We start from the raw sequence: 12,057 nt of genomic DNA on the forward strand, positions 1-12,057 counted from the left end.
GTGGAGGTAAAATACGTCCACACGTGACTCCGTTTACGCTCAGCCACTGTTGTGAGTGCGCACGCCAGGGGCTGCGACACATTTATACAGCTGTATTTCGCATATGTCTATGAAAGGCGTAAGAGGAAGTAGTTCCTTCAAATTTAGAAGATCTGAGTGATATAGTTTCTTTCTTAGCTGTGTTCCTGTTAATGATAAACTACAAATTTACCCCAAAGTACTTAAATATCGATATTTTTGTATGAGAATCGATTCTAGAACATAAATTACTGGTATCGGAAGAAATCGATATTTCAGTATCGATCCGCACACCACTAACCATTAGACCACGCTGTTTAACGCAATCTTAAAGAGTGAGAGGATGCCTGAGGAATGGAGAAGAAGTGTACTGGTTCTGGTTTGTGAGAACAAGGGAGATGTGCAGAACTGTAGTAACTACACAAGAATAAAGTTTGTGTGCCATATAATGAAGCTGTGGGAAAGAGTTGGTGAAGATAGTTTAGGGAGAGAGAGGTGACCATCAGTGAGTAGAAGTATGGCTTCATAGGAAAATAGGAAGACCACGGAAAAGATTCAAGGGTATAGTGAAGGAGGGTTGGTGTAACAGAGGAGGATGCAAGGGATGGGGTGAGCTGGAGAAAGATGATCTGCTGTTGCAACTCCTAAAGTGAGACAATTATTGAGTTAAGATGGACAGTTTAGTGTAACAACAACAATCAGTCGACACCTACTCTACTGGAAATAAACCTGAAAACAACGATTCCTCAGAAGTAGACTATTTCCATTATACTACATCATACATTTCAAAAAAGGAAGAAAGAATTGCTACTGAGGCTACAGAGCTCCCAGAAATCGATGGAATCTAAAAAAAATAAAAAATAAAACCCTAGTAATATTTTTTTAATGAGTTACAGTCCAAAACCATTTAAATCTCAAAGATAATATTTATTACAACATAGCATACAAATCAACTCTTAATTCTCTAAATCAAACAAATTCTAAGGGGATGAAATGTCCACACTGTTTCTGTGGAATATTAGTGAGCTGAAAATGAAACATCTCAATAAACATATTTTCCTGCCTTAAATGAGCTGAGATCCCTTTCAGTGAATATGCAGCATGATCCACAGCTACAGAAAAAAGGTTTTTGTGAACAAAGAAGAATTCCGAATACAGAAAAAAGAATACACTGTCATTCATTGTTCTGTATGTAATTTAGCAGATGCCAAATGCAGTGTGCTTATTTTTCACCTGGGTGTGGATAGATAGGAACAAACATTAATTTAATTGGCTAAAAATCATCTTTATATACATTTACCTATACTGAAATATGAAAATATATTTATATATATATATATATGTATTTTATATATATGAAATTGTGTCTTTGTCTAACAAAAGACGTAATTAAGACTGATAATAAAACTCATGTTAATATTTCTCATCTAAATTCTTTAATAAGTCACAGCAGCAAGCAATGCACTGCAGTCTGTTAAAAGGAAGCGTTTTGTCAGGGTTTGTTACTTTGAGGGCTTAACGAGATATCCGTGCAAAAACAACTGCGATCGTAATAATGAATATCAGGAGTCCAAGGGCAACCAGGACTGTGGAGGTGATGTTAAGCTGGCGAGCAGTGGCCCCATAATGCCGGGCACCCTCCAAATCTCCAGCCACCTTCCGGTCTCTGGCCTAAAAGGACAGAAACATATAGATTGTAAAAGTGTAGTTGGAGTTCATGGACATGTAACTTGATCTATGTGGTAAAATCAATATAATGTAGGTCATAGTAAGTAGACAGGTAAAAATTAATGTATTTTTTCATGCACACACACACACACACACACACACACACACACACACAGAAGTATAACAGATGCTTAGTTCATGAAAAAAACGATTTATTTAATCTTACCTTGATAGAATAAATAAGAGCTGCAAGTCCAAGACAACAAGGGTTTGAGTAGAAAAAGCAGAGGAGGGACCAGATAATATGGTCTTTTGGTGGCTCAGTGCTGATGATCACAGTGGTGTGCTGAACCATTGATTGTTGATCCCCATTCCCATCATACATGCTGTCCTGAAATGGAAGGTAACGTGGAGGATTCGTTGTTGTCATTGTTGTGACCTCAACTGCAGTTTGGAGAGAATAAAGGTGTTCAAAGGAGTTATTGATGATTTCTTTTTTGGGACAGCAGTGGAGTTACAGTGATATTAATATAATATAATATAATATAATATAATATAATATAATATAATATAATATAATATAATATAATATAATATAATATGAGAAAGTGCTTTGTGATAGAACACACACTGGCAACTAATGCAAATATGTCTTTGAGGAGATTCTGCGCTCACAGTCGGTGACTCGACTGTGAGCGCAGAATCTCATTTCATAAGCCTGCTTAGACATACTGGTAATATGTCTCTCCAGCTTTTTACAGGAAGCAGTTGCACAGGTTTGGACTTGCTGGATGAGTATACGGCATGCCAGTAATGTTGAGCACACTCCCCACCCCCAACTTTACCACTACAGCACCACAACCACAAAATTCAAATTCACACCGCACCAAAGAGCCACATAAATGGCTAATCCTAATGTCACAACTTCAATAAATATCACAGAGAAAACAAAAATAAGTCTTAAACAAGTTTCAATTTCGGAACTGCATTACCATAAACAGACAAAAAGACAGTTTAAGGAAAAGTAAGACAACGCTTCCACACACATAGACACACAGAGAAATTAAATAGTTTCCCTACTTTGAAGTTCATTCTGCTTCTACTAAAGCAGACTCACTAATGGGTCTGTCTAGCACAACCCCTCGCTGGAACGAGACAATTCAACTACAACAGCAAGCAGAGCTTGGTGTTCAATGTTCATTAACATATGACGTCTTACGTCTTACAGATATACATGTGGACAAAGAGTACCTTGTCTGTGTGTTGTGTAGGTGTGTGTGTGTGTTGGGTCAAGATGTGACTCTGTGAAGACTCCCCAAGGCTGGTGCCGGGAGTCTAGCGCTCCATCTAAACAAAGGGCTCTTATACTTAACCAGATACAGAGTGGGTGTCCTCCTACCATAAATCAGTAAGAGAAGATATAACTTCTTTCATGGCCTTAAGGTGTGTGTGCATGCCAGAGTGCTCTGGAAGGCACACAGAGTCTCCACAGACTACTACGGATCAAACTTCCATTATTATGCAATCGAATATAAAACTCTAAGCATATATGAGTAAATATTTCTAAGCATAAATGACAATCAACAATATCAACCTTACACTCACCTTCACTTTCACTTGTCAGTCATTACAAGTCTACTCAGTCTTTATATGCGATCTGGATTCGAGTGGATTTAACAGCCAAAGGAGACTCAGCAGCGGAAATGTGGGTGGGAAACAAAGTTTTGCATTGCATTCAATGCAAATTATCTGGTGAGTATGCTGTGACACAATCTTTGTGTTAGTGTCTTAACAACATACATACATAATAAATATGTAGATACACACACACACACATCGTTCAAGACCCCAGTTCAGACCTCAGCCTGTGCAAAGACGCCCCTGAGACAATCTAGAATCTAGACAATGTAAAAACAGTTTGACGAAAGACAGTTTAAGAAAAAGTAAGATAACACCACTACACACACACACAAAGACATGAATTTTAAATAGTTTTCTTACTTTGAAGTTCATTCTGCTTCTCCTCAAACTACTAAAACAGACTCACCTTTACTTTCACTTGTCGATGGGGGCTCAGCAGTGGCAATGCATGTGGGTGTTTTTAACAAAATAACAGCTATCACTTAAGGCAGCCTGTAACGCCCACGTAAAAAAAAAAAAAAAAAAAAAAAACAGGTTAGATATATGCGGTCCTTCCTGTAAGCCAGTCACTATGCTTGTTCCAGACAGGTAGGTATTGGCATCATTACAGATTATATTAGGGGTATGAAGTTTGCATAAAAAGAGGAGCATGCCCAAACGCTTTTCTGCTGTTCAATGAAGTCTTGTCCAATGTTAAAAGCTCCTTTTACAAATGCAAACTTCACCTTTCCACATGTGTCATTTTCCAAATATTGAGATTATTAGGAAATAATGTGCATCACTTTTTGGAAACGCATTTAAAGGAATTTCCAGAATATGTTTGATTTTATGGCAACGTCTCTAAAGATATTTAACTCTGAAACAGTGAGACTACAATGAAAATCCTGGAAGAAGGTGTACAACTTTTGCTAGATTGACCATATATACGCAATTAAACAGGGAGTGTTTGCTAAATGCTGTTGTGGGTTTTTAATTTATTGTTTCTTAACAATAAATACCATTTAAGTATTGAACTGCTTTTTAAAAGAAAGACAGAAACACTGTACAAATGTCCACAACTGTTTTGTTTTGTTTCTGATGATGTGAACCACAAATTTATGCTTTTGTGAGTGAGGTGGCAGATTGGCAGACACAGACATGTTGAAAGTTATGAAATGTTTATATTTAAGTTTCAAGAAGCAGCATCCTCCCTGTTATTTGTGTTCACCATTGTTGAGATATTGATAATGTGTACTCATGTTATGAAATGTGTTGGACTGCATTATGGTTACTGTTGTTTAACAGAGATGCAATATTTCAGTTGTCACCACAAGGCGGCACAGTTTTGCTGTGAAGGCACTTAGGCTGTGTCATCACGCCACTGACTGTGTTAGCAGGTTGCACAGAGAAAAATGGCAGCCGTGAAGAGAGGATGTAATGTGTGTTAGTGTGTAATAAAGTCCCTAAAGAATGTAACGCTATTTTTGCCTCCGTCGTCATTTTGCTTCGAGTTAAACAATAAGGGAAGGATTCAAACATATATAAGCTGTGTCCCAAAACGTCGGCTGCATCCTCCGGAGGCCGCATTTGAAGGCCGATTACGTCACAGCCCGGCGACGAAGGCTGTCCCAATTCAACGACTCCTTCAAATGCAGCCGACAAATGCGTCCTTCATTTCCCCGAATTTGAAGGATGGGTTGGGTGTGTCCTTCGTGGCCCACCATATCTCAGAATTCATAGCGCGGTCCAGCCAAATTTCAGCTGCCAACAATGGCGGCCGCTACTAAGTTTTAAAATTAGTCTTATTAATCTTTCTGGGTCACAAAATAAACTTTTAACATATTTTCAGGCAATAATGTGGGTGTGTAAACTTCAAATATCTGCTCAGTTTATCAAGACATCGCATATTTGCAAAAGTGCGCCGACGTTTTCGGAGACGTCTGTTACCCACCCGCTCGATAGCAAACCAGGGGATTCAATGGTCGCTCGAGCCGGCGAGAGCAGCGGACTCCCGGCGTCATCATTTTCAGACCCCCGCTCTTTCGCTACTCAGGTTAAACATGATATATAAGTCACTCGGATAACTTAAAAATGTAATTGTTTGCCTTATTTCGGTGTTTTATTTGTTCGTGAGTAAATCAGGTTGGGTGAGATCAAAGTTATTAGATTATTAGATTAAATAAAACTTTATTAATCCATCGGGTGGGTTCCTCCGGGATTTTCACACAGCTGAATAAACGTCAAAAAGAAAACTGATTAAACAGAAGTGTGAGACGATCGAGAATTTACGCCAGTGTCCTGTTATATTTTAGATAGCAAGGAGCAGACGACCGAGTTTATTAAACTCCACCGACACAGCGGTGACGCAAATCTGAAGGCTAGACCGTCCCATTTCACAGACTCGCACTTCCGGCCTTCTCGGTCTTCGAAGGACCCGGCCCACATAGACCGCGAAGGCCGGGTCCTCCGAAGGATGCAGCCGACGTTTTGGGACACAGCTATACTATGTCCGGTTGGCTAGCTATCACCAATTTATGTCTGTATCTGGTCCCACAGGAGACTTAGGTCGTGTCCAAATTCATGGGCTGCATCCTCCTGAGGACGCATTTGTAGACCGATTACGTCACAGCGACGCGCCGAAGGCTGTCCAAATTCGTAGACTCCTCCGAATGCAGCCGACAAATGCGCCCTCCTTTTCCCCAATTTGAAGGATGGGTCGGGTGTGTCCTTCGTGGCCCACCATATCCCAGAATTCATAGCGCGGTCCAGCCAAACTCCAGTTTCCGGCAATGGCGGCCGCTACTAAGTTTTAAAATTACTCTTATTACTCTTTCTCGGTCACAAAATAAGCTTTTAACATATTTTCAGGCGAGAATGTGGGTGTGTAAACTTCAAATATCTGCTCGGTTTATCAAGATATCGCATATTTGCAAAAGTGGTTCGACGTTTTCGGAGACTTATGTTACCCACCTGCTCGATAGCAAGCCGGGAGCTCGAGGGTCACTCGAGCCGCCGAGAACGGCACAACTCCCGGCACATCATTTTCAGATCACCACGGACTTTTGCTACTCACGTTAACGAGCTAACCACGCTAACACGACTTTGGTAAGCTACAAAGCCGCACTGCTTGATGGATTGTCGGAGCATTACGGCTACGGGCAGTCAGGAGCCTCGCGGAGTAAAACATAGTGTGCTTAAACTTAATATTATCGTATTGTGTGTGTATAAGGACCACAAATGGCACCTGTTAAGATCTGTACGTTAACGAGCTAACCGTGCTAATGCGTTGACACCATGCAGCCCCACACACGGATGATCCGCGCTAACTCGCTAATGGAGATTTGCCACGTTAATGTGATTATGACGTTAACGTCATTTTAACGAGATTAACGCTGACAACACTAATATATATAAATAATTGTATACATATCTATATAATATTTCATGCACCAAACTATACAAACCTCACACAGCTGATTTTTTTCAGGCTGTAGGGGTTTGTTTTTTTGTTTTTTTGCTTTTTGTAAATTATAAAAATAGAATAGAAAAATGACTGTTAAATACTCTTCTTGGTTTCAGCCAGCTTTTTGTTTCAGTGGTTTAGTATTTTTGTGAATCAAGGTGTGATAAATCATACAATACAGATGTCAAACATAAGGCCCAGGGGGCCAGAACTGGCCCAGAAAAGACTCTAATCAGGCCCACTGGATAGTTTTTTGTTTTTTTAAATGTGAAGGGCACAATTTTTGGACAGTGTTTTCTCAACTTTTAAAGCTTTGACTACTGATAAAAACTGGGACAGTTTGAGATGGGGGTGTAGACCCAGGCGCAGACAATGATGCAGGAGAGAGTGTCTCAAACAGAAAATGAGCCTTTATTTTGGCTGATGAAACACTACAGAAAAAAAAGCACAGGAAAACTGAAGGAAGCAAACTAAACCTAAACTGGGTGAAATTAAATATAATAACATGGGGAACATAGAAAACAAAACCTGACAACCAGGAACGTGGAGATGAAACACTGGGGATGACAAACAGGCATGATACACAGAATGATACACAGATGGTCCAACAAAGAACAAAGGAAACCATGCACTAATTATACACAGGTAACATAACAAGGAAATTGTACACAGGAGGGAGACACAGCTGAACTCATTTAGACAAGACAACAGGGAAAACATGCAAAACATGGAAACACAAGACCTACACAACAAAACAGGAAAATGGGGAATATGACACAGGCGTAGAGAAGAGGCAGATGAGAGAGAGACACGGTGGACTGAGGAAACATGGATAAACCACAAGGAGGGGAAACAAGACACAACACGCATAAGCACAAACACAGATAAGGAGCAAAGACATCAGGGGAGCCTAAATGTACAACGGTTAACATAGTGGTAATGCTGAGGTTATTCTAAGAATAATAAACCATCTCACAACAGGTCATAAAAACACAGGAAGCAGAAAATGCTGGGTCAAAAGGACCCTGAACTATGACAAAAACATCCCCTATGGCTATATATAAACAGAAAAGTTACAGAAATGTCAGGCATTTTGTTTTGTTTTGGGGTGTTCTACCACATTTATTTCTTACAGTTTAAGCCCGTTAGCATTTCTCTATCATGTAGAAAAAGAGATGTGCTGTTGAAATTGCACTTTTTTCCTTATATTTCAGGGATTAAATGTCAACAAAAATCGACAAACTCCTTCCTGAAAATGAATTTGAATCAGAATCTAAAATCTAATATCATCAATGTTCCTTAATAACAAGTCACAGTAGCAAGCAACTTAATTTCCGTTATATTGATGGTTACTGTTTGGCATTTCTTTTATAACACTAGCCACCATTGCAGCATTAATAATGCCTGGAGCAATGAAAATCAGGAATAAAATGGCAAACAGGACTGTGGCAGCGATGTTAAGTTTGCGTGCAGTGGAGCCATGGCGTCGAGCACGCGCTAGATCTCTGGCCACCTTGAGGTCTCTGGCCTAAAAGGGCAGAAACATATAGATTGTAAAAGTGCAGTTATCTTCAATCCAATGGAAACTTAAACAAATGTTAAACAAAGGCTCAGTTTAAATATTTGGAAAAGATAAGCTACTTGTTTCTGTCCAAATGAATGAATTAAAGATATTTATCTCATTCATGCACTTTTTGAATCATTTTTATCTGTTTTTTTTGGGGGTTGTTGTATTTTTATTGTGCTTATGATTCTTTCAGTGGTCTAACTGACAAATGTGTTTTACTTGAAAAAAATTTTGACTGGCACTGATTTTGCCATTTTCTGTAGTTAATTTTATACTTTCTTTGTGTTTTAGATCTTGATGTATATGGTAAATTAATAAATATTAGGGTATGGCAGGCAGGTGTAATGCATATATTCACACACACACACACACACACACACACACACACACACACACACACACAAGTTTACAAGAAGCTTGGTGCATGAAAGAAGTGATTGTCAACTTACCTTGATAGAATAAATGAGAGCTGCAAGTCCAAAACAACAACAACAAGGGTATGAGTAGACAAAGCAGAGGAGGGACCAGATAATATGGTCCTTTCGAGGCTCAGTGATGATGTTCACATTGGTGTGCTGAACCAATACAAATGCTTCAGGCTGTCCAGAGGGCCCATCAGAGGGCATCACCTGCACTGGAACGTAAGCTGGAGGATTGATCGCTTTCACTGGTCTGAGCTCAGCTGCAGTTCAGGGAGGAGAAAGATGTTGAAAAGAGTTACTGACACTGATGGTTTCATTTTTGAAGTCTTTGGGCAGTGAGTGAGTTAGTTTGCTCTGTTGTTGTGGAATTTTTTATGGCCATATATCTTATATAGTTATATACTCACATATATATATTATAATCATATATACCCGTGTACACTACATGTACCTACACTGGAATGTTGTTATATATTAGATATTATATTAGATAGTGTTAAGACTTTATTCTACATATTCAAACCACAAGACCCATATATTTAGGTCAAATGTTATCTACAGTAACATTAATAAGCAGGGCTGGATTGGGACAAAAAATCGGCCCGGCCATTTTGACTACAGACCGGCCCACCAGGTATTTTAGGAAAAACCATAAAGCCTTTGAATGAAAACAAACGCTGTTGTGACAAAGTTGCTACAAAGTGAAAGGAGATAGAAAGACAGGTGAGAAAGAATAAAACTTAAATGATTTTTTGATGGCATTTTACACAGTACTGGTACAGTACTAGAAAATGTGGGAAAATACTGGCATCATATACAGTACTTACTTCTGAAGAAATTATAATGGGACCCTGAAAAAAATGTACTATGTATAATAATACATAATAACAATTTCTATACTTTTGACATCACATGACTTGGTGGTAAGATTCAGATAATTATTTATTAAAGCTAGACATTTTAAATGAGAATAAGAAAGAAAAGTATTTCTTGGTTTCATCTTCATGTTTCCCTCTCACCACATATCCAAACTGATATCATGACCAGCAGCTTTTACGGCTGTGGCTCCAGCAAACATCAGCTGATACTAGAAAGTAATATTAAATAAATTCTAACAACAGCTTATCACGCTTAAATGTGCTGCTGTTATTTATCCGCTGGTTTCCTCTTTCTGGCGCAAAGTTAGTGATAAACAAACAAGAGAGAAAAGCTGATCAGCTGATCATTGATCAGTTTCGTGATTGAAGTACCAGCGGGAGACATTTTGTGTCTCTGCTGTTTGTGCACAAAGGCTGTATACCCCGGGGTTCGCTTTGCTTGCTTTGCTATGTGTTGTCTTCTTTATTGTACTGTTTTGCTGTTCATATGACACTGTTTAATAAACTGTGTGTCGCAGGGTCCTCTCATAAACTTCTCCTGAACAAATAGATTTAGTCAGGGAAGAGTTCGGAGTGTGTACTTTATTATGCCAGCTCCCAAGTGCACAAAGGATTATTTACACAAAACAAAAAAACAAAAAATAAGTAACTTAATCCTAAACAAAACAAAAATCTATTTACAGAGCTCAAGGGGCTGAACCAGCCTACATGTTACCCTCACTGTAAAATCTCACAGACTCCCAGGTAAGCCCCGGTAGCCTCCCTTTATACTCCATTGCCCTTCCCACGAGGGATAATATTCATCCATCAAGGCAATTTCCTTCACAAAACAATATTTTTTCTCTGCTCATTTCCAGCCATATTTTCTATAATAATCACAAATGCATTTGTGACTACTTTCAGGCACCCTACAGTGTCTCGTAATAAGGGAGAGCCCAAACAAAAAATAATGCAGTTCACGTGACCCTCCAAGCGTGTGCGAACCCATTGTTTAAACCCTGGAACCCCGTACCTTCAACCCAGCTGCTCTTGTAATTGGCGATCACAGGGAAACTGTGTGACCGGCTTTTTATCAAAGGTAAGTGACAATATATGCTGGCCGCCCCCTGTACCTCTCAAAATATTAGCTGTCACCCCTCCCCGTTTATCTGACCGGTTGCTTTAACGACGCATCGCCATAATAACACAGCGTGAAGACTGTGGAATCTAACTGCGGTTGTGTGTGCATGCACCCAAGTCGGCTGTCTGCGGTCCGGGACGGTGTAACTCCGTCACACTTGAGTGACACTTTGAGTGATTTGATTTTAACTGGATCTGAAAAGCTGGACCTTCACATTGTTGGTGGGATAAGTTTATCATATTGGCTTCACCAACCTGAACAGTTACAGCTGTGTCTTTGTAGCCCAAGGTTTTCTGAAAAGGTCGCCGTGTCCTCTCAGCTAAATTTTTCTAAATCTTTGAATTCAGACATTTAAATTCACTGACTAAAGAAATTAATACAATTCAATAATGCATTTAATATGAATTTGCGAAAGGGGTTTGGGACACAACATTGGCAATGAATGGAAAGATGCTTTTTTTTTTTTTTAGGAGATTCTGCCTCCCAGACAGTTACTCCAACTGAGGTAGTATGACTTCATGAATTCCATTAAATAGGTTGGTAAAATCTCTCTCCTTTCACAGGTCGGGACTTGTGCAGCTTTGACGTTTGTGCTGTGTGCCAGTAAGCCTGTGCAAACGAAAATCCCTAACTTACTTCTCCCAATTCTGGAGGCTACCTTTAACATCTAAAAGGTACCTTTAACAGGTTTTCTGTAAGTGTGCACAGAACAAATGCACATTTCTTTTTTGAGCAATGTACTAACCTTATCAATACTCTACCACCACCACAAAATTCAAATTTACTCACCATCAAAGACCCACATAAAGATCCTAATGTCACAACTTCAATATATCACAGAGAAACTACAACAAGAATAAGTCTTCCTTAATCAACTTCTTCATCTAGCAACAGCATCATCATAAAAACAGCTACAACACTGCACACAAACAGAAAACGCAAATGGTCTTTCTACGTTGAAGTTCATTCTGCTTCTCCTCAGACTCTATTAAAAACAGTCCTGATAGTGTTCCACTATCATTAAACATATCGGTCAGTGCCACTCACCCATCATTCAGTTATGTGAAATCCGTATCTAAGCGCAGTAACAGCCAAATAAGTTCTTGGCATTCGGGAGCTCTTTGTTATAACATGCTAAAAGTGGGGAATGTTTGTGTTTGGCTGGGTTCCAGTATTTGTGTTTATGACAAGAATCTGGCAGTTCCACTATGATGGAGGTTCAAGAAAGCCTTTGTGTTACATGCTTGGAAAAGCATAAACTCACAGTCAGGGATAACATGTTTCACCACTAACATCACTGT

At 39.3% G+C, this 12,057-nt stretch overlaps 1 protein-coding gene and 1 long non-coding RNA gene across 2 annotated transcripts; both read right to left on the reverse strand.

The window, feature by feature from the left end:
- Positions 1-1,931: 1,931 nt before the first annotated feature.
- On the reverse strand, positions 1,932-3,887 carry LOC116315873. Its single transcript, XR_004199127.2, has 3 exons — positions 3,734-3,887; positions 3,292-3,447; positions 1,932-2,130 (listed from the first exon to the last, which is right to left on the reverse strand). It is a non-coding gene; the product is annotated as an uncharacterized LOC116315873 (long non-coding RNA).
- Positions 3,888-7,883: 3,996 nt separating this feature from the next.
- On the reverse strand, positions 7,884-11,836 carry LOC120440851 (dispanin subfamily A member 2b-like). Its single transcript, XM_039614249.1, has 3 exons — positions 11,804-11,836; positions 8,786-9,018; positions 7,884-8,297 (listed from the first exon to the last, which is right to left on the reverse strand). The coding sequence occupies exons 1-3, from the start codon at positions 11,808-11,810 to the stop codon at positions 8,097-8,099; spliced, it is 441 nt and encodes a 146-aa protein (XP_039470183.1). The 5' UTR covers positions 11,811-11,836; the 3' UTR covers positions 7,884-8,096.
- Between the last annotated feature and the right edge of the window lie 221 nt (positions 11,837-12,057).

Source organism: Oreochromis aureus, linkage group 7, assembly GCF_013358895.1.
Source record: "Oreochromis aureus strain Israel breed Guangdong linkage group 7, ZZ_aureus, whole genome shotgun sequence".
In the NCBI taxonomy this organism is placed as follows: domain Eukaryota; kingdom Metazoa; phylum Chordata; class Actinopteri; order Cichliformes; family Cichlidae; genus Oreochromis; species Oreochromis aureus.

What these genes read in the sequence shown, in the direction of transcription:
- LOC120440851 (XM_039614249.1), bottom strand. An exon ending in CTCTCATTTATTCTATCAAG is followed by an intron (nt 8,298 to 8,785) that starts GTAAGTTGACAA and finishes CTGCCCTTTTAG; the next exon opens with GCCAGAGACCTCAAGGTGGC.